Genomic DNA, 26,594 nt, shown 5'->3' with positions numbered 1-26,594 from the left:
CGCTGCTTAATGTTTCCTAGGACATCTCCTACCCAAAGCCAAGACTGTTACGCCTACTTGTCTTGATAAAAGTCAAGCATTTAAAAAACAGTTATTTTTCTCTTTAAAAACTAGCTTTATTTAAAAGAATCTGAAGCATAACACTAATAGGAAACAAACTTACAATACATATTGTTCAAGAAAGCCTGCCATACATAATTTCTACTAATAGTAGGTCTATATACTGATAAATAACATTCTTTATACAATGCACAAATGACATTTAGCATGATCCCTGAAAAGAATGGCCAACAATAACATGGACTGTTTGATAGAACCTCTACCCGTCTTACTACTTACCTACAGAATAAAAAACTAAAATGTGGAGATAAGTTAAACTCATCCAATTTTAAATTCTAGCACAGTGTTTAAGGAAGAAAGAAAAAGGATAAGAAGGAAGAAATTATAAGAGTTAAATATCTTAAAAAGAAAAATGAGAATTGGCTTACCATTATTTATAGTAATTATTAAAAAGTATTCAGAATTGAGAATTATTTGGTTTAATATTTGGAAGCCCTTAGACAGTTAAACTATCAATTATCTACTATATCCAATCAGTTACCAAGCCAATTTTATTTCCCTGAAAACTGTAACCTGTACATTAACCACATAAAGAAAATAAACAATTTGGGGGTAACCTAGTCATTTCATACTTTATTCAGATTTTTCCACAAAGCAATTCATGAATCATTTAATACGAATACTTCTTTCAATTTCTATGATTCAAATAGAAACAGACCCAGTTCTAAAAGATTGTATATGAAAATACCAGAAAAAAAATCCCTAACATGTAAAACTAAATTTTTAATACAAAAAAAGAAACCCATGAAAACACTGGGCATTCAAATAAAGTATAATGGGATTATGACACAGTATCGTATCTGGCATTTTTTAAAATTTAAGAACTGAATCAGATTTATTGCTATGTCAATTCTATCAACAGCCAATAATCAAATGTACAAAACATACCACAACAACCATGCCAAAAATGATGCTGTATAGAAAGATCATTAGCATAACACTGGTAGACATTAATCTTGTAATATACATCACTGATATAGTAAAACCTTGTTAATTCAGGTTAAATTGATGTCTAAAAATTTGAATATTTTAAAAGATATGCAGTTTAAGCACTCACAAGCATTCTTTTTTTTTTTTTCTGTTAAGCATGTAATTTCAAATATACAAATTTCCAAGTATCTATTACGCTTCTTTTGGGTACTTAAGGTTTAATGACAAAAGAATGCTTTTAAACTAGTATTCTGAAATAAATGCCTCTAAAAAGCTTAAAATTTTCCCAAGATTAAATATTTTTCTTTAAAATTTTGATTATGACTTTTATTAACAAATCTTTTCATCAGATAATACAAAGTAAACATTCAAGTCTTGTATCAGTGGTTATAAATTGTAATTAGAGGAGTTTTATGGTATTTTAATAGTTTATTAATAAATGAAGATTAATATGACTACTTATCTTGGTTATGGTGGAGTAAATGATATCTTTTTTGGTTGGAAGACATCAGAATAAGTTCAAAGTCTAATATATAATTTTAATGGTATGGGCTAAAAAAATCGAATATGCACTGTCAATTAAGATAATTCCTTAGTAAATTATAACTGTAAGAGGAAGATCAAATTTTTAAGAAGTATTTATTGTATTATGAGTGCTATGAATTGCCAACACCAAATTTTACCCCTCTCTCCCATTTCAAAGACATCAGGCCATCTACTAATCCATAAATATTGATGTCTCACATACTTCATAGAGTAGCTTAAACATACCAGCATATGAAATAATTAGTATTACATAGTAATTTCCTTTGCCATAGGAATAAATGTTGGACAAAGTCTGGAAACATTTTATTTTCCAATTTGAATTACAGTAATTTTGCCACAGATCACAGCACTAGTGCATGTGTTACTTTAAACATGCTCTAAGAACAAAACAAAAATTTACTGCAAAAATACATGTCACCAATGTGGAACACACTCAGATTTGTATAAAAGTACTGAACTAATATCCCAAAAAGAGGTATATGTAAGCAGTACATAAGGAAGAAATAGTTTTAATATGAAACAGTCATTTAAGTCACATACATCATGATAAGAAGCAGGACTTTCTTTTATAAAAGATATTTTAACTAACAAGCAACATCATCTACATCACCTACAGAACAAGAAAAGTACAGGTATTTAGAATAAGTTTTAATATAATTACAAGTAATGTGTTTCAACAAAATATGACAAAGACGAAGCTTATCCATTGGGTTTCATTAAAAGTCTTCAATAAAAACTTTCTTCCCTTTATTTGCCCTAGACCACTTGTCTTGGGAGATACTAATCCCATCCCCAGTCCCTTTACTCCAGGGGTGCCTCTAAGCTCCCATCACTGTACCAAGAGTTGGAAAATTACAGATATAACTTCTATACTGCTTTATCGGATAAATGGAATAGAGAAAAGGGGGAAGTTGCTAAAATTTGGAAATGAGAAGAAAATCTCTGAGTTCAGAAGTAGAGGAAAAGAAATTGTGAAAAGTCTCCACAATCTAAAGGAGATTGGGAAGTACTCTCAAGAACCTATCAGTCAATTTGATAAAAATACTGCTTTCCATGGTGCCTAAATGTGGTCATATTGTCTGAAATCAAAGATATTGAAGATTCATTCTGAATAAAGTCTTTAAAAAAAGAGATATTTAATCTCACTTCATTATCTTTGTTAAAATCTTGCTGCAAAAGACTGTCCCCTTAAAATCTAGCCAACCACAGCCAACAAAGAAATGAGAATTCTGATTAGAGGAAAGATACGAAATTTTGAAGTACAGAGCATCCAGGAAGGCAAAAGGCAAGTTGGTTTATACAGCATTCCACTTGAGAGTTTAGGACGGGAAGAGGGCAACTGGGAAACACACCAAACAACTCAACCTTCCTGAACCAAATCAGGAAAAAGGAAAGACCTCTGCTACTTTCTCCTTCCTACATTGATTGATTCCCTAAAGAGGACTGAGCACTCAGTATGATACAATACTGTTGTTAACTACATGATGGTGTAAATAAGCCTTTATGAGCTTCCCTAAGGATCTAATCATCTTATACAGAGTTCTAAACCACTATTTACAAATGAACTTTGGGAATCTGGATGCTTTTAATTAAACTTTTTTTTAATTAAAAAAATCTTAAATAGCACAAATGTTCATGCATATGAAACCTTTATACACTGCAAAAAAGAAATCCAAAAACTCTCGAGCTCCCTTTAAAAATCATTGCTTATATATATATTTTACTATTACATACAATTACTATAGTATGTTGGACAATAAGTACTAGCACTCAGTTTGTTCAAGACAAACAAATGTAAAAGAATATTAGAAGAAAACTCCTGATATTTTATCTGGATGATTAAAGTCAGCAGATTTCAGGGTAACCTATTATTGAAGTTTTTTTCCTACCACTAGGCAGAGTTGGGAGTCTAAACACACACACACACACACACACACACACACACACACACACACACACACAAATTGGTTTTCTTTATACTGTGTTCACCTATGAAGAATAAGCACTAGTACAAGAAAATCTTCAGTTTTATGTACATAATCTTCTAGTCTGGATAACAAGAATCATAATAGCAGTATGCTACAGTATTTCACACGAAAGGAAAACATGGATCACAAATCTAATTCCAAGCACTCTATCTGAAGAATAATTTATTTTTCTCTAGCAAGCTAAGCTGTTCCTGCATTAGGGAGTCCAGTAGCATCTAGAAGCAAGTGGATGGGGAATTCTCTAGTGAAATGAACAAAGCAAGTTCTGAGAAAGGAACTGACACTTTAAAACTTTCTAGTAACCTAGCCTTGGTGAGAGAGCCTAGCTGCTGACAGCCAGGTTGAACTTTGGCAAAACTTGAGAATGTAGGAGAAACCCCAAGTTTTCCTGCTCAATTGCACGTATGTGTGTCTTTGTGTATATGTGTGCATGTGAGATGAGGCCTTTCAGTGATGGAAAAGGATTACACCAAAAAAGGTGCGATGCTACTGGAAGATTATGCCACCTCTGTGCATTTGTTTTCCTCACTGAATACTTTTTTTTTTTTTTTTTTTTTTTTTTTTTTTTTTTTTAATTACACTATACTAGGTGTGCTTTATTTATTTATTTATTTATTTATTTATGGCTGTGTTGGATCTTCGTTTCTGTGCGAGGGCTTTCTCTAGTTGTGGCAAGCGGGGGCCACTCTTCATTGCGGTGCGCGGGCCTCTATCGCGGCCTCTCTTGTTGCGGAGCACAGGCTCCAGACGCGCAGGCTCAGTAATTGTGGCTCACGGGCCCATTTGCTCCACGGCATGTGGGATCTTCCCAGACCAGGGCTCGAACCCGTGTCTCCTGCATTGTCAGGCAGACTCTCAACCACTGCGCCACCAGGGAAGCCCTGAATACTTTTTAAATGTTTAGGGCAGCTCGTCACTTGTCTTAAGAAAGCCATATCAACTTGTATCATAGCCTTCTTTGAGTCACATTAGGCAAATTAGTATCTGGCCATTCTTATAGTTCATCACTTTCCCTACCAAAAAGCCTCTAGATAACTTCTGACAGTGTTACGTAGAGACAAATGTGGAACTAGTAAGAAAATTAATTCAAATACATGAAAACATTCATCAGCTATGATTGTAGTTTGCCTACGATTCACTGTTAGAATCAACCACGGGTTTTTCTTCTGTAAATTTAACAGATTCGTATTTAAGTAAGGTGCTCTTAAGACCTAAATACAAGAATAAAAATTCACTTGTTTGTTAAGTTTTTAAAAACAACTACTTGGAAATGGAAAATAAAAGAATCACATTATAAATCAAGTATTTTTAGACTAAGTTGGGAGAGGTTATTTCATTTTCACAAAACAAGTAATCAAAGTGTAAGCAATAGAGGGCTTTAGAAACTGCATAATCAGTTTCAGCAATGAGCACAACTTGAGTACTACCGTGTAAAGTGTTAACTCCTGAAGACATTGGAAGGTTCTACTCAGTACCTACCTAACTGTATTCAGTCATTAAAAAAAAAACAAAACCATGATCTGATGCTAGAACTAGGCATATAGCATACAGTGCATCATATCTTAAAAATCTGCACTCACTAGGATTTCAAAAACAACATAAGTAGGTCCTTAAACATTTAGAAAATTATGTATCTTTAACAAAAACTACAACGTAAGCAAAATGTGATCTTCGAGATGCTACTGAACATACCAAATGTCAAGAGTCAGCCCAAACTACTGCATTTTAACCTGCTCCAACTGGTAAAGTTTTCACACAAAGGAGTACCTAGTATTAGAGTTTATATCATTTCATTTCCTAAAACTATAAAGACATTTATATTACAACTATATTTAAAATATCTTGTACTCATCTCTAACTAGTCACAGGTAAATGGAGAAAACCTTATATTGCCTTGTACCATATGAAATTGCTGTTTCTGTAGGTCAAAATTAAAACACTACTTAAAAAAATAAGTTTTATTCAATCAAAATATGCATCACAAGCATTAATAGTTTTCTTCTAATAGGACATTAAATATTTCATTTTTATAAAATTCATCATTTGCTAGGCTGTATGAACTGTTCAAACCCTCCAATTACTGTTGTTCAATTGGAGAATATGAAGTTTCTTAGAAAAATCTCCAAATGATGAAAACTACACCAGTTCACTGGATAAAGTTCTGGTGACTACACTGTAAACAACAGAATTGAATAATTCAATTAACTTTGCTTTAGTGGCTTGTGACATGTGACACCAGTGCTGTCATGTAAAAGTGTGGGTTCATGTTTATTAACCGAAGGACTATAATCAAAATTTTCATGCATAATTTAAATTTCTTGGCAATATTGCTGCTGCTGTCATTTCACCAAGGTTTAAATTATCCCTTTTGCAGGTCACCACATAGTCTTCAGAACTTTTTTGGTCACAATGATGGTTCAAGTTTGGGAGATTTACCAACATCCAACCATTGTATAAATTATTATCAATTGTCATATAGAATCCTTTTTTTGGGTCACAGTTTATGATCCGCTCCAAAAACAGGCTTCTGTTGTTTCAAATCTTAATGAGTGCACCTCCAACTGTCTCCATTCTTGTTATCTCTCAAGAGAATACTCTCAGGTCCATTTTTACATTTTCCCCAGTCACAGCCGAAACTCCTGTCTGCTGAAGGGCCTCGAACTGTGAGTAAGCTCTCATCTTGGCTCTTAATTGATCTTTGTTTAAAATGGATTTTGAACTCCGCTGAGGCTCATTTTTAATTTTCAGATCCCCAGAACAAGATTTTTCAAACCACCACTCTTTTGCCAGCAGAGCCCTCTAAGGCCAAATTGATGTTTCTACCTATCTCATTTGCAATATGTCCCTGGTTTGAAATGATATTAAGAAAAGTATTCACAATTCTTCTGAGGATACTGTATTATTTATTTCTCTGGAAAACAATAACAAAACAACTCAATAATCAAATTGAAGAGTGAAGAGAATACTGTTATATTTCTAAATAGCACAACTAAAAACATCCTTTATGACAACTCTACTAATTGTAGTCAATTTTCAACTGATCTAATGTTAGCAATTTCATGTGGTACAATCCACAAGTTAATCAACAAATACTTATTGAACATCTACTATATGCTAACATCTGTCTCATATCTGTACAAACAGACATCCTGGAAAGACTGAGTTGATAATATGAAGGTCACTAATTTCAAGGACCCTAATATGGGACGAATCTGGTGTCATACTCTATTATTTTTTAAAACACTCATTAAAATGTATGCTTTCTTCCATGTTTTAGGTACATATATTCTTTCTGAAAACATGTTAAATGGATCCTCAAATATTTTTTGAACTAAATATTTAATTTGATATTGCCAAAGTTCAGCACTGGAATACACTTGACCCTTGAACAACACGGGGGCTAGGGGTGCCGACCCCCTAACAGTCAAAAATGTGAATACAACTTTACAGTCAGCCCCCCAAAACTGTGGTTCCACATCCTGGGATTTAATCAACCGTGGATCATGTAGTACTATAGTATGTGTTTATTGAAAATCAGTGGGCCCATGCAGTTCAAACCTGTGTTGTTCAAGGGTCAACTGATACATTTTTCAATGATTCTAACTTTTAAAAGTCAAAACTTGCCTACATTTGCTATATATTATCTTGAAGCTTCAAGAGGCTTTTATGTTCATGATTACAAACTAAAATTTATTTGTATATTACTTTCTAATGCACCCCCATATACATTATTCTTATTTAAGATAGCAAACAAAAACAATACAAAGTTTGCGCTAGCAACGAAGTGGTGTATTAATAAAAACTAAAAGGTAAATAATTTTTTTGTGTGTGCATTTAAAAAAATAATGTAAAACATTAAAATCCTGTGTCACTGAACCTCTGTACTACACAGGGGAAAAAAACCACTGTAGTTAATGCCTGTGATTAAGCATCACTGCCCACTGCAGGGGGACCAAAAGTTTCTCTAGTGCGCATTAACTGGACATCTTTGTCAGCCATACAAGTATCACAGCCCCATACTGCTGATGCTTCTGCTGTTAGGAGGCCATAAGCTGTTTCAGTCATTCCAGTGCAGATCCGATGAAACCATTTCTGACAAGAGGCTTCACATAAGATGGCATCCTGATCATCATTCACTTCATTTGTACAAATTCCACAAGGATACACTGGGTCAGAAGAAGAATGCCCATGACGGCTTGGGTGGAGAGAGGATTTATTGCTTTTCTCAGTGGCGCATGTATCTGCGGCACCTCTAGGTTGTCGTGGCTTATTCTGTGTCCCGTTTGCATGGCTGTTGTTTGTAGCTTCAGTGCTACTCGAACGGCTGTTCTCTTGATTTACGACATTGTTTCGATTCACATTTTTTAATTCAATATTACTCTGATTCACTGTGTCATCCATATTTAAGTGAGGTGGATGAGCAGAGGAATTTTGATTAGTGTTTTTGGTTGCTCCTTGACTAAAGTCTTGTTTTGGGGGTGGTGCTTTTGCTTGCCCAAAAGTGTTTGGGGGAGGAATAAAAGAATGATTAGATTCTAATGGAGAACTAAAATTTGAATTATTTCCAGGGACAAAGTTAGATGCCAAGTCAGGGTTAGATATTTGGCTAGCATTCTGTGGAGGAATCTGATTGAAGTTTTCAGCAGGATTTTGTCTAAAATGTTGATTAGGCATGTTAACATTCTGACTTAGTGCATTATTATAAGATGGGTTTCCAAAACTCGAATTATCATGTGGCCCAAAATTAAAAGCATGAGGTCGATTAAAACCCATGCCCAAAGGATTCTGAGGAAATGGGTGTGGCTGATTCCTGAGTGAGTAAGGACCACAGTATGGGGAAGACATTCTTGGAGGAACGTGAGGTGGCATTCTGAATGTGCTGTAGCCTCCAAAGCCAGGATAACCAGGGCCAAGATATGGATTTGACGAAGGTAGTGGTTTATAGGAAATAGTATTATAGTTGTCATCAAATGGATTAGCAGCCACTAGATGGTCAGAGTTTGGATTTGGTGGTGGAGCATACTCAGACAATGGAGGAAAAGAAGGCCCCTGAAATGAGAATGTGAAATACATGTGTTTGATCAAAGAAGTCATAAATGTTAACATTTATGAACCTAGTTTTAAATTTCTTTTGAAGTGTTACAAAAATTTAATTCTTCACCTGACCTTTCAATTCCAAATAATGTTCATATTTATATTTAATGATAAAACTGTGTAGGTTTCTTTCATTGAGGAAAGGAAATAAGGTGTACTTTTTTGAGCTCAAATCAATTGTTACAAACTCTAGAAGTATTCAGCCTTCAAAAGAAGCTTCATTACCATAATTTTCATTGAATATGCTTGCCTGTAACTCTAGAATCTTTCACTTAAAATTTTAACTAAAAATACCTTTATACCTCCAAATAGCCATAAAATTAAATAACAGTAAACAGGATCTAACTTTTTTTCCCTAGCTTAACTTCAGAGAGTTAGCTATCAAAGTATTCCCAAAGCACTAAGGCCTAGGCCTCAGACTGGAAAAATAAACTGCCAGTTTTAGTCACAACTGCAAGTTTAACAGTGTGGCCAAAATGGAAAAAGGTAATCTGTACACATTTCACACTTACTTGCAGTCTTTATAATAAAAACAGTACTTCAAATTTATAGAGGATAAAACCAAGAAAGTCTGTATTTATAACTGCTTATTACAACCAAAGGTTTCAGACAAAAGATGCTTCCACCATGATTGCTTCATGTTATGTACATACTACTGATTTATTATAATAGTTGAACATTACTCCAAGTTAAACTGGTATCCACATATTTTAAAATCTTTTCATAAAACTGCAGGCATCTATTCCTTTTAAATCAGCTTTAAGAATAAGCATTTTAATTTATCTGCCTATACTTCCTTCTTGCAATATTCACTCTAGGCTTACAGTCCGATAATAGCCACTAGTTGCAAAGCAAAAAAAAACCCAAAAAAAACAAATCACTGCAGAATTCACTACTAGGTTCTGAATTAGGAGAGGAAACAAAACCCATGACGAAAGTTAAATTTACCTCATAGCCTGATCATATCAGTGAAGAAAAACTGTTATTAAAGAAAATGCCCATTTACCTGGGTATTTGTCTTGCGCTTTTTCTTATCTGGGCTTCCTAGTTGTACACCTGGTCCTCCTAACCCATCCAGTCCGCTATCACCACCTAAAAATAAATCAATCAGTCAATCCAGATAATATTTCTACTCGTAAGTGAAATCTGTATCTCTCATAGCAATATCTATTATAGCTACCTGTTAATGTTTTCTACTTTTATTAGATAAAAGCAATACTAAGCTCTTATTATCTTTGTTCTTCAAAAAAGTCTTCCCCATGATCTCAGCCAGAAGCAGTCATTCACCTCTACCCCATAGCATTTTTTTATCATTCTTTCAGTGAAAAAAGTAATTCTCCATCCCATCCTCAAACCTTCAGTCATCTGGTTTCCTATCCCTGAAGCAAACACTGTTGCTAGTTTCTGGTCTATCTTTCCAAAGATCATCTATATAAATTCCAGTATAGCTCTGGGGAGTACACAAACAATGGCATGCTTAGTATGGAACGATGGTCTGTACCTTGCTTTCTTACTTGGAAATCATTCCATGTCATTACATATAGAACTGCTCCATTCTCTAATAACTGAGTAGTTCACATTATGATTATACCATAATTCATTAAACTAGTCCCCCTCCCTATTGATGGATATTTTGATTGTTTTCAAACCTTTGCTGTTCTGCAATGAAAATCCACGTATCAATGTCTTTACACTCATGTAAAGGTCATTCCTAGGACTGGAATTATGGCATCCTAGGTATATGCCTCTTAATTCTGAAAGGTATTGTCAAAATACAACAACGTATGTGAGTATGATTTTCTCAATATGATCAAGCAAAAGCAAAAGCTTGACTGTGAATCTAAGAAGTTTAAAAAAACATGGGATTTTCTTCCATTAAAAAAACACACTTTTTACTACAGAGAATTCTGAACATATACAAAAGCAGACAGAATAAAATTATGTACACACATATGTAGATACACATTTGTAGTAAACTATAATACATATTTGTAATAGATTAATAAATAAATCCAATGAGTTGACAGAGAATTATAGGAGACTTGCTCATACATGTGGATTCCGAGAAAGAGATATTTAAACTGAGACCTAAAAGATGATAAGAAATCTCTCATATGAAGAGCAGAACGAAAAGCCTCTAGGCAGAGAGAATAAATAGAAAGGAGCTTGAATGTGTCATGTCTGAGACATTTAAAAGAGGCCAGTGTGTTACGGAACTCTGGAGAGCACCTTTAGAAGAGGCTGAAGAGACAGGCAGGGACCAGACCATTTTAAAGTGTTATGAACTGAATGCTCGTGTCCCCGCACAATTCATATGTTGAAGCTCTGCCCCCTAATATGATAGTATTTGGAGGTGGGGCCTTTTGGAGGTAATTAGGGTTACATTAGGTCATGAGGGTAATGGGATTAGTGGCCTTAAAAGAAGAGAAAGTGACCTCTCTCTCTCTCTCCACACCCCCTTCCTCCCTTCCACCCTCCCTCCTCCCACATGCAAACAGTGGGAAAGGCCATATGAGGACAAAGCAAGAAGATGGGCATCTATCTACAAGCCAGGAAGACAGCCCTCACCAGGAACTGACAAACTGGCTGGCACCTTGATCTTGGACTTCCTAGCGCCAGACTGTGAGAAAATAAATTTCTGTTGTTTAAGCCACCCAGTCTATGGCATTTTGTCATGGCAGCGCAAGCCAACTGAGACATAGAGCCTTATAGTTTATGGTAAGGAATTTGGATTTTATTTTAAGAACAGTGGATGCTCATTTAAGGATTTCGGGCAGGAAACTAACACGATTTATGTTTTTAAAAGATTACATTAGCAATTGTACTGGGAATAAATTGGTGATGGGAATGGGGTAGAAGCAGGGAGACCAGTAATGATATCTTTATAATAATAGTTCAGGAAAAGAAATAGTACTTGGCAATAAAGAGAAATCAGCATGCTGGCGATAGTTCCACACATAACAAAAATGCAAAGCAGATTTCTGTAAGAGCTATTTAGAAGAAGTTTAAATATTGTGGAGGTAAAAAACTATGACAACAATAACAAAATTTTAGTAAGGATTCTGGACGTTAAATTAATATCTAAACATCAAAAGCTTTCATATTACAAACTATAACCAGTTAAAAGATAAAGTAGAAGATAAGCTTCCATTAACAGGAACAAAACTAAACTAAAATAGCTAGCAATAAATTTAAGAAATGCACAAGATCAGTATGAATAAAAACTTTTTAAAAGCCCTATTGAGGGACAAAGAGGAAGACTTCTAATAAGTGGAAAGGTACTCCCTGTTCTGGCTAGCCATCTAGAACAAAATAACACTGTTTTTATTTAGCTCACATATTATCCCAGATAGCCTGGTGGTGCCCTCCTCAGGGACATCAGCACCAGGTGTCCGAGTCCCAGGCCCACAGGGCCCATCCTCTAACCCCATAGGCATTCATACCAGCCTAAGCAGCACCCCCTTCTCAGAAACCTGAGTTTAAACTCCACAGGGACCCTCTTGTGAGTTTATATATTTTAATAATTCCAACCTCTTTCCTATGTCCTTCAGCCTTAAGAATGGTAGCTGCTTCCCACAGTTGTTACCTCTGTAAAAACTTTAGTATTCTATTTTGCCAGTTTAATATCTGTTAACTATACTTTATATCAAATTCTTTCCATTAAAAATAACTAGTCTGGTTTCTGTCTCCTGACTAGACCCTGACTGATACATATTTCAAACACCTCCCAGGCTGAAAATAGTATTACTCCTACGTTAACATCATTCCAGAGATTTAGCTTACTATCTACCTACCTACTTTTCCTCCTGTGTATAAATTTGTGATAGTAATACCTTTACAAAAATGGGCTATTATTTTTTAAATAAAAGCATTGGGCTTCCCTGGTGGCGTAGTGGTTGAGAATCTGCCTGCTAATGCAGGGGACATGGGTTCGAGCCCTGGTCTGGGAAGATCCCACATGCCACGGAGCGACTAGGCCCGTGAGCCACAACTACTGAGCCTGCGCGTCTGGAGCCTGTGCTCCGCAACAAGAGAGGCCGCGATAGTGAGAGGCCCGCGCACCGTGATGAAGAGTGGCCCCCGCTCGCCGCAACTGGATAAAGCTCTCGCACAGAAACGAAGACCCAACACAGCCAAAAATTAAAAAAATTAATTAATTTTTTTAAAAAAGCATTAAATTTTAACTTTATTAGAATTTAATAAATGAAAAAGAAATAAATTAAACTGAAGAATATGCTAAATGTTTCTTCACCAAAAGAGAAATTTTTGAAAATAATTCTCTAAGGCTAAGAAAAGACATCAAGAAAAACATTAAGTTGGAGAAATTATGGTATTTCTTTTTTCAATCTTTAGATGGTGTCAAGTGACTTCCTGCTTTGAAAGTTGAGGATAGTATAGTATCACACCTTATTCTACTTTTTTTCTCCCTAAATTTAGCAGGGTATTTTCTATCTCTAGATTCTTCATTTCAGGTAAATTTTCTTTTCTCATACCTTTGAATACTTTTTTCCGCTCTATTTGTTGAGTGCTCTATTTCAGGGGTACTAATTATCATTATGCTGGGGAGATTTTTTAGCTCCATATCTATTAGCTCACGTGACTAGTCTTTTTCATCTGCACTTAATCTGATTACCTGAAGTTTTTATGTAACTTAATTGTTAACTATCTTTATTCTGTTTCTAATTTGTAATATATTTGTTCTCTATATATGTTGTTTCAGTCAATTTATTTCCTTAGGTCTGCAATTTACCCTTCTTCTGTGTTTTAATATTATCTTGTCTTTGAGCTCTTATTTTATTTAAGTTCTACAACCTGAAGTACATGTGAGTTATTTCCTTCTGTCCTGTAGGTTATGGGTTCTTCATCTTCTGCATGCTCTTTCTCTTTTTATTCTTTGTGTGTCAGTTCACTAGTTTGCTATAGTATGTTTACATGATTATCGTGTTTTTATTTTTATCTTGTAACTTTGCCCAGACCTTTTAAGCTCTGATTTAATGTGCATAACTTTGACTCCCTTTTATTCTTATCTAAGATTGTTTGCCTGGCTTAGATGGTTTGCATCTATTGAGATAATCATATGATGTTTTTCCTTTACATTATTTATTTTTATAAGTTTATTTATAAATTTATTTATTTATTTATTTTTGGCTGCGTTGGGTCTTCTCTAGATGCGGCGAGCAGGGGCTACTCTGTTGTGGTGCGTGGGCTTCTCATTGTGGTGGCTTCTCTCGTGGAGCACCGGCTCTAGGCGCACGGGCTTCAGTAGTTGTGGCACATGGGCTCAGTAGTTGTGGCCCGTGGGCCCTACAGCACGCGGGCTTCAGTAACTGTGGCACTTGGGCCTAGTTGCTCCGCAGTGTGTGGGATCTTCCTGGACTAGGGCTCGAACCCGTATCCCTTGCATTGGCAGGTGGATTCCTAACTGCTGTGCCACCAGGGAAGTCCCCTTTACATTATTTTAATGTTGAACCCAGCCTGACATTCCTATGTTAGTAAACACAACTTACTAATTTTTATATGAATGTTATATTTATGTGACTGGATATGCTAATATTCTCTTTATAATGCTTGCCTATGTTAGTAAGATTAACCTGTTGTGTTTCCTTGAAACATCCAGGCTCTTAATTCTAAGATTTTGTTAAATGCACATCTACCTAGTCAGGGGGTGCAGTAACCCATTCACATGGGAGGATTCCCTTGAGTCCTCTGATTCAATTTGTATCCCTGAAGGCTTCTTTTCTGCCAGAGAGTCCTTTAAAAACAACAACAAAAACTTCCCCTGTTTCACTCATTTTTTTTTCTTACTCAAAGGAGTGAGAAGACAAGACTACTCATTTAATTTACTTTTCTCCAGACTTGGGGTTATTAGTAATTCTCAAAATTTTGTAAATCACCAGCAGCTTCCAAGGGGCAGGGATTGTTTTAGAAGCCTAAAACAGTGATCCAGATTTCACCCTGTTCCAGATTTATGTTACCGGGCTATGCCACTTCCCTTGTCTGCTGCTATTGCTGACATTTTTGCTGTTTTTTAAAACTGTTTTGGTTCATTTCACTTGAAATTTAGAAGAGAATCTGTACGGTAGCTTTGTTCTACTATCTTAGAAGTTTATATCTATATCTATGTTCTTTCACTTAATCTTCATAACAAACCTATGAGGAAAATCATCCCCATTTTAAAAAAAGAAAGAAAAAGAAATGGAATTGTAAAGGTACAGATCATACCCCTGGTAAAAAAGCAGCTCTGAAATCTAAAACTAGTATTTGTTTTCTTTTGCTTTTAGGTGTACAGTTCAGTGGGTTTTGAGCATATTCACCAGGCTGTGTAAACATCACCACTATTTAATTCCAGAACATTATCATCACCCCAAAAAGAAACCCCATACCTGTTAGCCATATAATATGTGGCTTTGAGTTTGGCTTCTTTCACTTAGCACAACATTTTTGACATTCAACCACGTAATTTTATGTATTAGTATTTCATTCTTTTTTATGGCTGAACGATATTCCACATTATGTTTATCCAGTCGTTAGCTGGTGAACATTTGGGTTGTTTCTATTTTGGAGAGACTATGAATAATGCATTTATGCACACGTTTTTAAATGAATGTATGTTTTCAATTCTCTTGGGTATACACCTAGGAGTGGAATTGCTGGGTCACATGGTATCTCTATGTTTAACATTTTGAGGAACTGCTCAACGGTTTTCCACAGTGGCTGCACCATTTTATGTTCTCACCTCTAAAGTCTGACAGTTCTAATTTCTTCACATTCTCCCCAAGATTTATAGTTTGTTTTTTTTAATATAGTGACTCTAGTGAGTATGAAGTGGTATCTCCTTGTGCTTTTAATTTGCATTTCCAAAATTACTAATGATGTTGAGCATCTTTACGTGTATTTATTGACCATTTCTTTATCTTCTATGAAGAAATGCCTATTCAAGTTCTCTGCCTAGTTTTCAGAGTGTTTGTCTTTTCTGTTAAGTTTTAAGAATTCTTTATGTATATATTAAGGATACTAGAATCATCAGATGTAAAACACATATGTTTTTAATTTTGATGAAGTTCGAATTATTTATTTTTGTTTTGTTGCTTGGATAAAACTAGGTTTATCTGCTTCTAATATAGTAGTTTGCCTCCCTAAGATCTTATACATATACTGTCTTCCTCAGTGGCCCACAAAAGGCAAAAATGGAAACTTCTGGTTCAAACTAAAGGAACTCCTATCTTAATATAATCAATAAAAAACACTGAATCACTATGTTGCACACCTGAAACTAATATAATATTGTAAATAAACTAAACTTCAATTAAAAAAAAACCGTAAACAGTGAAAAATATAAACATTAAATTAAAATATAGTTGTGACCATTAAAAAAATTTGTTTAATAAAAAATGATAAAGGGACTCCTATCTTTTAATTTTAATTTGACATGGTAATCCCATTTGAATAGATGGTAAGTAAAGAACTAAGAGAGAGATCCAGTGCACTCCTCAAGGTCATTCATTCAAAATCATATGGTTCAGGAATGGCTAAACTACTTAACCAATGTATAACTTTCAGTAGCCTATATACACTGAACTAATGAGTTCATATTAACAATTTGTATGCAGTTTTCCATAACAGTATATACTAACATACTGAACAGAGAAATGTGTTGTTCTTGAATCTGAATACCTAGAAATTCTGTGGAAAAGAATTAGTAATGGGCTTGAGGTCAAATAATAAAGTGGCTATATAAATAAACAAAAGGTCCAAACATCAGAGTCCTGTCTTTCCTAACATTTGTTATGGGTATTTCATTATAACAAAAGTATCAATAGAAAAAGGTAATTCTTAAAAAATAAAAAGTTATTAACAAATTAGTCTCTAATCTAGAATATATAAATTACCATTCACAGCATTATTAAGACTACTGAATAATTGTAATTTTACTATTAAAATGCTGTAATTTAAAGATGGACAAAATGTACTCTTAATGGTTAGTATCTACCATCTCTGTTCATTTTCTAAAACTCTAATTCCTGTATTTACTATAAGGCAAAACTCTGACATTTGTAATCATTTAAGTAAATTCATTATATTCAAGTAATCTGTAAGCAAAATCACCTAAAATTCTTTTTTGAAAATTGAGTTTTATAGTATTAGTTTTTTATTTAAGAGTCTAATATCTCGGTGTTCCCCTGGTGGCGCAGTGGTTGAGAGTCTGCCTGCCAATGCAGAGGACACGGGTTCGAGCCCTGGTCTGGGAAGATCCCACATGCCGCGGAGCAACTAGGCCCGTGAGCCACAACTACTGAGCCTGCGCGTCTGGAGCCTGTGCTCCGCAACAAGAGAGGCCGCAACAGTGAGAGGCCCGCGCACCGCGATGAAGAGTGGCCCCCACTTGCCGCAACTAGAGAAAGCCCTCGCACAGAAACGAAGACCCAACACAGCCAAAAATAAAAATAAATAAATAAATAAAAATTAAAAAAAAAAAGGGTCTAATATTTCCCTCCATGAAACAATCTTCAAGTTCCCACTGGTCTCAGTTGCCCCACTTATTGTTCATCTAAAAAGTTAACTATGTAACATTTCCAATGGCTCTGACTCTTGGCCTTACCTAGGTCCCTCCCATTGGTATATGTAATACTGGTGGTTCTGTCATCTCCATGATGTTAATAAGTAATGTTAGATCAGATTCATGGTCATCGGGGCTAATCAGAATATAAGCTACCAAGAATTTCTGTAATTATTACTCTTTAAAAACGAAGTGCAAGGGGAGGGGAAAGTAGTGGTCATAAAGCCAGTTATTTAGGTTACCTTCATAACTTTTGGTACCAAAGCGTCTCTCTATCTGCTCTACATATCTGCTGTGGCTAACTCTGCAAAGTAAACCATGAACATTCAGCCAGAAGTTGAGAGTTGTGGGGCACAGAACCAAGAAAAGGGGAACTTCCAAATCTTGTTGTAACAGTGGCTACTCTGATCCTTCTGTTAATAATTGAATTTCTTCAACTCATCTCTTCACTCCTACCTTCCCAGAGCCCTCCAAATACACAAGGCGGAAGTGAAGTGGGAAAGGGTGATATCAACAATAGAAAAAGAAACCTCTCTCATCTTAAGTTAAGGAATTTTCTCTATATATTATCACTTTTCATTATGCCAATCAATCTCAATTAAGCACAAAAATAGTTTTACCTCTCCTTTCACCCTTTAACCTTTATTTAGAGCTGGAAGCTTAAGTTGTTTCTCTACTTGTGGTCTTAGAGGAGAGTCCAACCTACTAAATGATACAATTTTTTCCCCATCTAAAGACGCTACAAATCAATGATTTTTTGATAAGAAATCCGTTTGTAAGTATAAAATCATTCTTTTATTTGTAAGTACTTTTTATTTTGTAAAGAGTGGATTATTTACTTTAGGCCTTTTAGGCATTTTTTTTTTTTTTTAGGTCTAGTTACAACTTCTTTATTCTTCCTATTAAAGACTCAATCTATTTTGGCCCCATGTCCTTAAAAGGGAGTGAAGGCATTATTCTGTACACTAGATAGCAGAGTGCCTTTAATATATTTTAAATTTTCCTTTATTAAACTCACTTTATTCACAATAATGGTTTGGTTTGTGACAGTGACTTCTCTCATAAGTAATGTGACTACATTATTTTAAAATATTTTATAATCAACATTTTCCTTTAAAGAGACTTGCTTCCTCATTATTCCAAATAAGTGTTTATTTTAATATGTGTATGTGGTATAAGGATGTATTCTAGGCTGATTAAATGACTCAAACCAGGTTTGTTTTCCCCCAAAATTCGTATGTTGAAATCCTAATCCTCATTACGATGGTATTAGGAGATGGGGCCTTTGATAGGTGATTAGGTCATGTGGGCTCTGCCCTTATAAAACAGATCTGGGAGATTTAGTGCCCTTATATAACAGACCTGGGAGAGTTCCCTATCCCCTTCCGCATGTTAGGACAGAGTGAGAAAGATTGTTGTCTATGAACCACGAAGTGGGTCTTCATCAGACACCGAATCTGCTGGCACCTTGATCTTGGACTTTCTAGCCTCCAGAATTGTAAGAAATAAAATGTTTGTTGTTTACAAGCCACCCAGTCTACGGTATTGTTACAGCAGCCCAAACGGACTAAGACAGTGCCTAACACATTGCCTGGCACACAATGGGTACTCAATTATTAGTTCTCATTTTGCTTTCCTTTAGACTAAACTATACCACTAGTGCACTTCATTTCAGCTTCTATAGTATTTAACATCCTATCAAAATATCTAATAGCCAGCAGTGTCAGCACAATCAGTGGACACTCAAGTATCAGTTTTTCACAACAGCGCAGAAGTCTGGGATATAATGTCAGTTTACTCTACCATTTACTATGGATGTGAACATCTTAGCTAACAGCTTTATCTTCACCTGAAACACACACTTCTGTAATACTGGTCTCTACCATGGAATGGAAATATTGTGAATTAATATGTGAATATAGTATTGTATGAATTCCATTAAGCATTTGGCAAAATGGCCTTATATGATTGAAATGAAAAAGACATTATTTCCTTTTAGAATGCAAGGCAGAAAGTGTCTGCTATGTGATGCCCCAAACCTAGATCAGTCTGGGCATGTAATAAATATTAAATTCAGAGAGCCCTCAACATCAGTGATTTAAAGTTTCATATATTTGTGGTTCTTGTGCCAGCTGTTCTCCCCAAACTAATGATCTTTGCATTACTGAGGTACATGAGGTTCAAGGCTGCTCACAAAGGTAAAGCATAGAAGGGTGGGTGGATGGCATCCAAGTGTGAAGCTGACTCTACACAATAATATCAATACCTCTAATAATGGGCGGTCTCAGTGGAGCTGAAGCTTTGAGGATGAGTATCTTACCAAAGTCGGGGAAAAAGAGGGCATGCCTAGCAGAAGGAACAGAATGTGCAAAGAAAAACTGAAAGACATGAGAGATCATGACAACATCCAGAGAGGAAATGTGACTATTTGAGAACTGGAGCACGGGAGACAAGGGTAAGCATTTCATGGAATATGAAGGATGGAGGACTAAGTGGTAGGCCTGGGCCAAATAAAAATATAAGAAGGTTGGATTGGGTTAATATAAGAAGGTTGGATTTTTATCCTAAATGCAATGGGGAACCAATGAAGAATTTTACAAAGAAGAGTAACATGACTAAATTGTGTTTGGGGAGCACTATAGCAATGGAACATACTGTCTAAGATTTGGGGCCGTAGAATTTAAGTTCTAGCTTCACCGCTTACTAGCTGGGTAAACTTGAATATGTTACTTAACCACATATTACTTAACCTCTCTGAATATCAATTCCTCAATTGTAAACCTAGAAAGATGATATCAGCTAGCTTACAGGGTTATTGAGAGCAAGATGATCCATTTAAATTACTTAGCAAACTGCTTGGTAAGTACTCAATAGATGGTAGTTACTTACCACCAGCAGTAAGTAACAGTGTGGAAAATGGGTTAAGAAAGACAAAATGGGAGGCCACTGAAACCAGTGACAGGGTTATTATAATAATCAAAGAGATAAGCAAAATCTGAACTAAAGAAGTGGTTGTGGAAAGATTGAGGAGATGATGGGTTCAAAACATACTAAGGAGACAGATAATCTAGGACTCTGGGACAGTGTTGAGTTGCAGTGGGGCATGGGTTTGGGTCACTAGATGAATGATCTTCATCAAGTTAGGGAATATGGGAGAAAGAGCATGCTGGAGGTCTCACAGATAGACACCTTTCATTCTACTTGTTAACAACAAAATCCATTTATCTCCCCCTCATAAATTTACCCTTCCTGTTATATATCTGACACCATTCTCTTACAGTTTTCTCCTCTACCTCTCTGGCTACTGCTTTGCATTCTGTTTTTCAGGGTCCTCTTCCCCCCTCCCTTTTTTTAAAATTTATTTTTATTTTATTTTATTTTATTTTTATTTATGGCTGTGTTGGGTCTTCGTTTCTGTGCGAGGGCTTTCTCTAGTTGCGGCAAGTGGGGGCCACTCTTCATCGCGGTGCGCAGGCCTCTCACTATCGCGGCCTCTCTTGTTGCGGAGCACAGGCTCCAGACGCGCAGGCTCAGTAATTGTGGCTCACGGGCCCAGCTGCTCCGCGGCATGTGGGATCCTCCCAGACCAGGGCTCAAACCCGTGTCCCCTGCATTGGCAGGCAGATTCTCAACCACTGAGCCACCAGGGAAGCCCCTCTCTTTCCCCTTTTATCTCCTAAACGTTAGTGTTCCTAAAGTTGTGTTTCTCAATGCTTTTCTCTTCTCACGCCTCACTCGCTTGCGTGAGCGCATCTACTCCCAAGGCATCAATTAGTATTCACATGTTTACTGATAACTTCCAGATCTCTATTTCTGGCTCAGACCACCCGCCTCAGTCCAAACCACGTATATCTGTTGCATACACTGCAACATCCCAGGGGGATAGTCATTCAATGTGTTGAAAACCAAACTCGCTTCCCTGACACTCTGCCTAGCCCTTACATATGCCAATTAAAAAACAAAACAAAACAACAAAAACCCCCAATCCTTTCCTTCAGACTTTCTCTCGTCAGCTCTTTCCGTCAATTCTGTGACTGTAAATTATGCTTCCTCTTCAATCTTAATCCAAATCTTCCACACACTTCTCTGATCAAGATGGTCTATATTTTTTAGTACAGTCTACTTTTAGCACTTCTGTGACATTTTTGTGTTACTATGCCATTCTAAAATACATGCTTACCTCTCCAATGTCATTTCTAACTCTGGTTAAAAGCGTTTCATCTGAGGGTGCACAGTCTTTTAAAAGCAGATAGCTACTTAATCACTTTTGCCTCATGACTAGTGAAATTTCTACTTTTACTAAAGAACTACCATTTGCTCATAGTCTAGATGGAGTTATCTTGATACTATACAGTGTTCACCATAGTTTTGATATGAGTCATTAAGTCTGCTGTCTTAACTTCTTCAGGCAAAATAAGTAATAAATCAGACATAACTGCATTTGAAACAATAAATGTGGCATTTATGTAAAAAAAAACAAGCATTTCATCTGAAATGAATGCTTCAACTTCCTTCTTCATCTCTAAATTTGTTTTTCTTCCTTCATTTTCTCTTTTTTTCCCCAAGACTAACTCTTCATTTAGCATCCTTGTTGCTATTCCTTCTCTCATATGCAGAAACCTGATTTACGAGAATAGGAGTCTTGTCTGTCTAATGCCCAGCTTCCACAACAGCAAATGCCAAGCACATGGTAGATATTAAAAAACATGTATTGAATGCTTTATTAATGAATTATCCTCTTTCTGTTGCTTTTTCAGTTTCTCCCCTCTCCTTCTAAATCAGGTTCTTTTGTTTGTCTACTAATATGTCTGTCATTTTTCAAGGGAGAAAAAATAAATAAAGAGAACCCATACAAATTTCCTCTTGACTCTCTTTCCAAGTTATTGGCTATGTCTTTCCTTCTATCACCAAGCTTCTTTTAAATCATATCTTCACCACTTAATATTCACTACTTTGAAATGTAGTTTTCTCCCAAAAGTGCCTTCTCAAAATCACCACTAACTTCCTAGACCTTTTTCTCATCCCTCATCCTCCTTGCTGCTCTTTCTACATCATTTAAAACAAAGGAACACCCACCGCTTCTTAGAACTCTCCTCTAGGAGGCCTTCCTTGACTCCCTTAAAGATAGGTTATATGTTCCTTTATTTCCTGTAGATTATCACAGCATTTATCATGCTGTTTGTAACTGATTACTTATTTGTCAGTATCCCAGACTACACTAAAAGTTCTTGAAGACAGGTATTATGTCTTCTTAATCAATGTATTCCCACTGTCTGGCGATATAACTGCCCAACAAATATTTGTTGAATAAACGAATGAATAGCGTCATCAGATCAACATCTAAGAGTTCTAAAAATACTGGATAATGGGAGTGTTGGTTAAAATAAGGAAAAAGGGCAAGTAAACGTGGTGGAAGGGGCTATGGACAATCCGAAAGCAGCATAAAGATACGAATCAGTTCCTTCATGTATTCACTCATTCGTTCATTTGGTATTTACTGTGAGCAAGGCAATTAGGAAAGAAACAGAAAGATAATCAAGATATTGCACCTATCCTCATGGATCTGTCTTACAATCCAGGGCTGAGGGTTTGGGGGGTGGTAACAACTGGTAGGAAATAGGAGTAAGATACTTTGGCACTAAATAGCAATTCTGAATCTAATATTAAAATATCAGGACAGGGACTTCCCTGGTGGCGCAGTGGTAAGACTCCAGGCTCCCAATGCAGGGGGCCCGGGTTCAATCCCTGGTCAGGGAACTAGATCCCACATGCATGCCGCAACTAAGAGTTCGCATGCCACAGCTGAGGAGCTGGCGAGCGGAATCTTAGGAGCCTGCCTGCTGCAACTAAGATCCGGCACTACCAAATAAATAAATATTTTAAAAAATAAAATTAAAATAAATAAATAAACTATCAGGACAAGTTTGGAAAACCACCAATAAGCTTCCTCTGGTCCACTTACTTTCACAATCTAGGTCTACCAGCAGCAGTTCTCAAACTTTAGTGTACATAAGGAACACCGGGGGAGCTTGTTAAAGATGCAGAGAAATCTCTCAGAAATTCTGATTCTGTGGGTCCAGGAAGCTACATTTTGAATAAGCATCCTAGGGGATTACGATGCTTTTGGTCTACAAAGTCCTTAGTCATTCACATTGTCATAATTTTGCCATATCTGAGTTATGTCTATAATATTATTTTCTAGTAGTTCCTTTAAATTTAAAAAAATATATAGGTCTTTCTCTATATAGACAGATATATGCAGATATATATATTTATCTATATCTTAGTCTTATCCTAAGCAAAAGGTTTGATAACTTATATTTTTGATAATACACATGAAATAAATACATAACCATTAAAAAGTCTGATTATATATATATCATTGGATAAGAAACAGTTTGAGAAGCACTGTTCAAGAGATTATGCTCTGCAAACACCACATTCTACATGCAGTCTGATGATATAAATTATAACTAGAAGCTCCAGGGCAGTGAAGTTCAGCAGAATTGTGCTTCGGAAGAGCTCATGTAGATAATCTGGTACCTTTTATGGATTATAAAATAATTTTAAAATGTTTTAAAAATTAATGTTCTAATTAGTACAAAATGACATCATAAAAACCCCTCTTCATATTGGTTTTGTATTTTAAAAAGTGCTGTGTCTTTTATTCTGGTACTTGACTCTCAGAATATTCTTGAGCTGACACCTAAGTCAACTTCCAACAACTAGGGCATCAAACTTAAAACCAGCAGTTGTAATAAAACAAAGATAGATCTGTAGTCTTGACGCACAATAAAATACCCATCAATTTTATTTAAAATTACGTTTGATTAAGACTGATAATTGAGTTCAAAGGTATAAACTTGATAAAGCTTTCTTTTCCTTCAACCCCAAAATAATTTATAATAGTAGGCAAAATAACATGGCAAACATATCAAAGAAATATCTTAGAAAGGTCTATTCCTTAAAGGCTTTGGCAATTCATAACCACAAAGAGAAAAGAAAGTTGAAATAGAAAACCTTCACCAAATGAAAGATTGTGCTATTAAGCCTGTAAAAACAATATTCTGCTCTAAATTATGTTTTTGCTTAAATGGCTAAGAAAATCAATCTCTAACTAAATACTCAAGTGATGTTATTTGGATATCACATTGTCACTGTGTCACAAGCCAGTTCTATAGGTTTACTCTCTAGTCACAGGGAACAAAAACATAGATGAATGACGGTGTTCCTTGATCTCTACATCACTTAAGTAAATTGGAAATTTACCTTACTACTTACTGATTGATAAAGCACTTTATCCTGTTTGGATGAAAGGGTTATTTCAATAACTTCCTAACTAGCCTCCCTGCTTTAGCCCTTGTTCTCTACAGTCTATTCTCTGCAGAACAGCCAGCTAAAAACATAAGGCAGGCGGCTTCCCTGGTGGCGCAGTGGTTGAGAATCTGCCTGCCAATGCAGGGAACATGGGTTCGAGCCCTGGTCTGGGAAGATCCCACATGCCGCGGAGCAACTAGGCCCGTGAGCCACAATTACTGAGCCTGCGCGTCTGGAGCCTGTGCTCCGCAACAAGAGAGGCCGCGATAGTGAGAGGCCCGCGCACCGCGATGAAGAGTGGCCCCCGCTCGCTGCAACTAGAGAAAGCCCTCGCACAGAAACAAAGACCCAACCATAATTAATTAATTAATTAATTAAAAACAAAACAAAACAAAACATAAGGCAGATCACTCACTCTTCTGCACAAACCCATCCAGTCCCTACCTCAGAGTAAAAGCCCAAATCTTTTAAATGGCTCACAAGGCCAATACACATTCACCCCATACTTCAGCTCAGCTCACACTACTCTCCATTTGCTCACTCACAATAGCTTCTTTGCAGTTTGCTTGAATGCACTAGGCAAATTCCAGACCCAGGGCCTTTGCACTTGCTGTTCCTTTTGCCAACACTGCTATTCCCACACATATCCATATGGCTCTGCTCTGTCACTTCCTTTGGGTCTTTGCTCAAACACCATCTTCCAGGTGAGCCCTCTTATACATAATCGCTACCTCTCCACCCCCATACATATTTTCTAACCACTCTCCCTGCTTTGATTTTCTCCATACCACCTACCATTTGACATTCTATACCTTTTATGTGCTCATCATTTGTTTACCCTCCAAGAGTGTGCATTCCTCCTGGGTGCAGATGGTCTTTTTGCTTTGTTCACCGCGGTATCCCAGTGCCAAAAACAGTGCCGGGCACACAGTAGATGTTCAATAAATATTTGCTTAATGAACAAACAGTATTACTTCAACTTTGGGACTTTCGGCCTGAACCCTATTGAAAGCTGGAAATAAGAGCGGGAGGATACTCCCCAAATTTCCAGACGGCACTTGGTGTCTGTGAACTTACATGCGTTATCTTTTGTCTGGCACATCGTTCCCTCTGATATTTCTTAGATAGTAAGGCAGCAGGAAAATGCCTAACTAGTGTGCAAGGAAGACGCAAGCCAACCGTGTATAAAACTGATTTGGGGCGATTATGATTCTTACCCATAAGCCAATAGAGAAAAGCCTTTTGAATGAATATAGTTCCTCCTCTTAAGCCTAAGGAAAATAAAGCTGTATGTTTGTTGCCTTTTGGAGAATGGGAAGGGGGGCTGGGAGAGACACGGAGGCCCGGCACACCTTCTGCAAGAGCGTCAACTCTAGTGCGGTCCAACTTACTTTTTTTTGAGGCGGGGGTGGAGGGCATCGTTCGTGGTCTCTGACAGGGGCTGTTTCTTTCTCACCCTCCGGGCTGCCTATTGTGCTGTGTCTGGCCAACGAGGTAAGGTGGGCGAGGAGCGGGGTATGAAGGGATGCTGAGTGCCGCTTCAACTGCCTCCTAACACAAAGTCGGGGCGGCCAGGGCTCGGCGCAGGGGACGCGGGGGCCGCGCGCCTCCGACCGCAGCCCGGGCCCCGGGGCGCAGGCGGGACGCGGGCTGCGCGGAGTTAGGCCCGGACAGAGCCCCGTGGCCTCCCGGCGGGCGGGCACGCGGCCCCCGCGCGCCCCGCTCACCCCGCTCCCCTCAACCCGGCGCCCTTCTCGGTTACCTCGAACTCTCTTCAGCGAAATGGGATCCTTCTCCTGTTCTGCTGACATTACAGACCGCAAAGCATGACTCCCCCCCAGGCCGCGGGAATTCGGTCTCTTTGATGCTGCGGCGGCGGCTCCTCCTCCTCCTCGCGGGGCCGCTGCGGCTGCGAGGCGAGCCTCCGAGGCGAGGCGCGGCCGAGGGCGGTGGGGACGCGGGCCGACTTTGCAAAGTTTGGGAGGAGGACGAGGCCTCGGGGCGGCCGGGCGGCGTGCTGGGGCCGGCCGGGCTCAGCGGCG

General features: G+C 37.2%; 1 protein-coding gene across 2 annotated transcripts; it reads right to left on the bottom strand.

The window, feature by feature from the left end:
* Window positions 1-880: 880 nt before the first annotated feature.
* PYGO1 (pygopus family PHD finger 1) lies at window positions 881-26,594 on the bottom strand. Of its 2 annotated transcripts, XM_059913240.1 has the most exons (4): window positions 26,315-26,594; window positions 25,944-26,034; window positions 9,685-9,770; window positions 881-8,633 (listed from the first exon to the last, which is right to left on the bottom strand). In XM_059913240.1, exons 2-4 carry the CDS (start codon window positions 25,969-25,971, stop codon window positions 7,509-7,511), a joined length of 1,239 nt encoding a protein of 412 aa, XP_059769223.1. In that variant the 5' UTR covers window positions 25,972-26,034; window positions 26,315-26,594; the 3' UTR covers window positions 881-7,508. The 2 variants fall into 2 exon arrangements, with proteins under 2 accessions (XP_059769223.1, XP_059769222.1); XM_059913239.1 differs by lacking the exon at window positions 25,944-26,034 and having other exon boundaries at window positions 26,315-26,590.

Source organism: Balaenoptera ricei, chromosome 2 (assembly GCF_028023285.1).
Source record: "Balaenoptera ricei isolate mBalRic1 chromosome 2, mBalRic1.hap2, whole genome shotgun sequence".
Classification (NCBI taxonomy): domain Eukaryota; kingdom Metazoa; phylum Chordata; class Mammalia; order Artiodactyla; family Balaenopteridae; genus Balaenoptera; species Balaenoptera ricei.
Note: the sequence above shows the minus strand (reverse complement) of the source record. Positions and strands in the feature narration are given on the sequence as shown.

Coding starts and splice junctions, on each gene's coding strand:
- PYGO1 (XM_059913239.1), bottom strand. CDS start 26,363: ATGTCAGCAGAACAGGAGAAGGATCCCATTTCGCTGAAGAGAGTTCGA. Junction 9,771..26,314: donor TTCGCTGAAGAGAGTTCGAG/GTAACCGAGAAG, acceptor ATTTATTTTTAG/GTGGTGATAGCGGACTGGAT. Junction 8,634..9,684: donor AGCGCAAGACAAATACCCAG/GTAAATGGGCAT, acceptor TTCTCATTTCAG/GGGCCTTCTTTTCCTCCATT.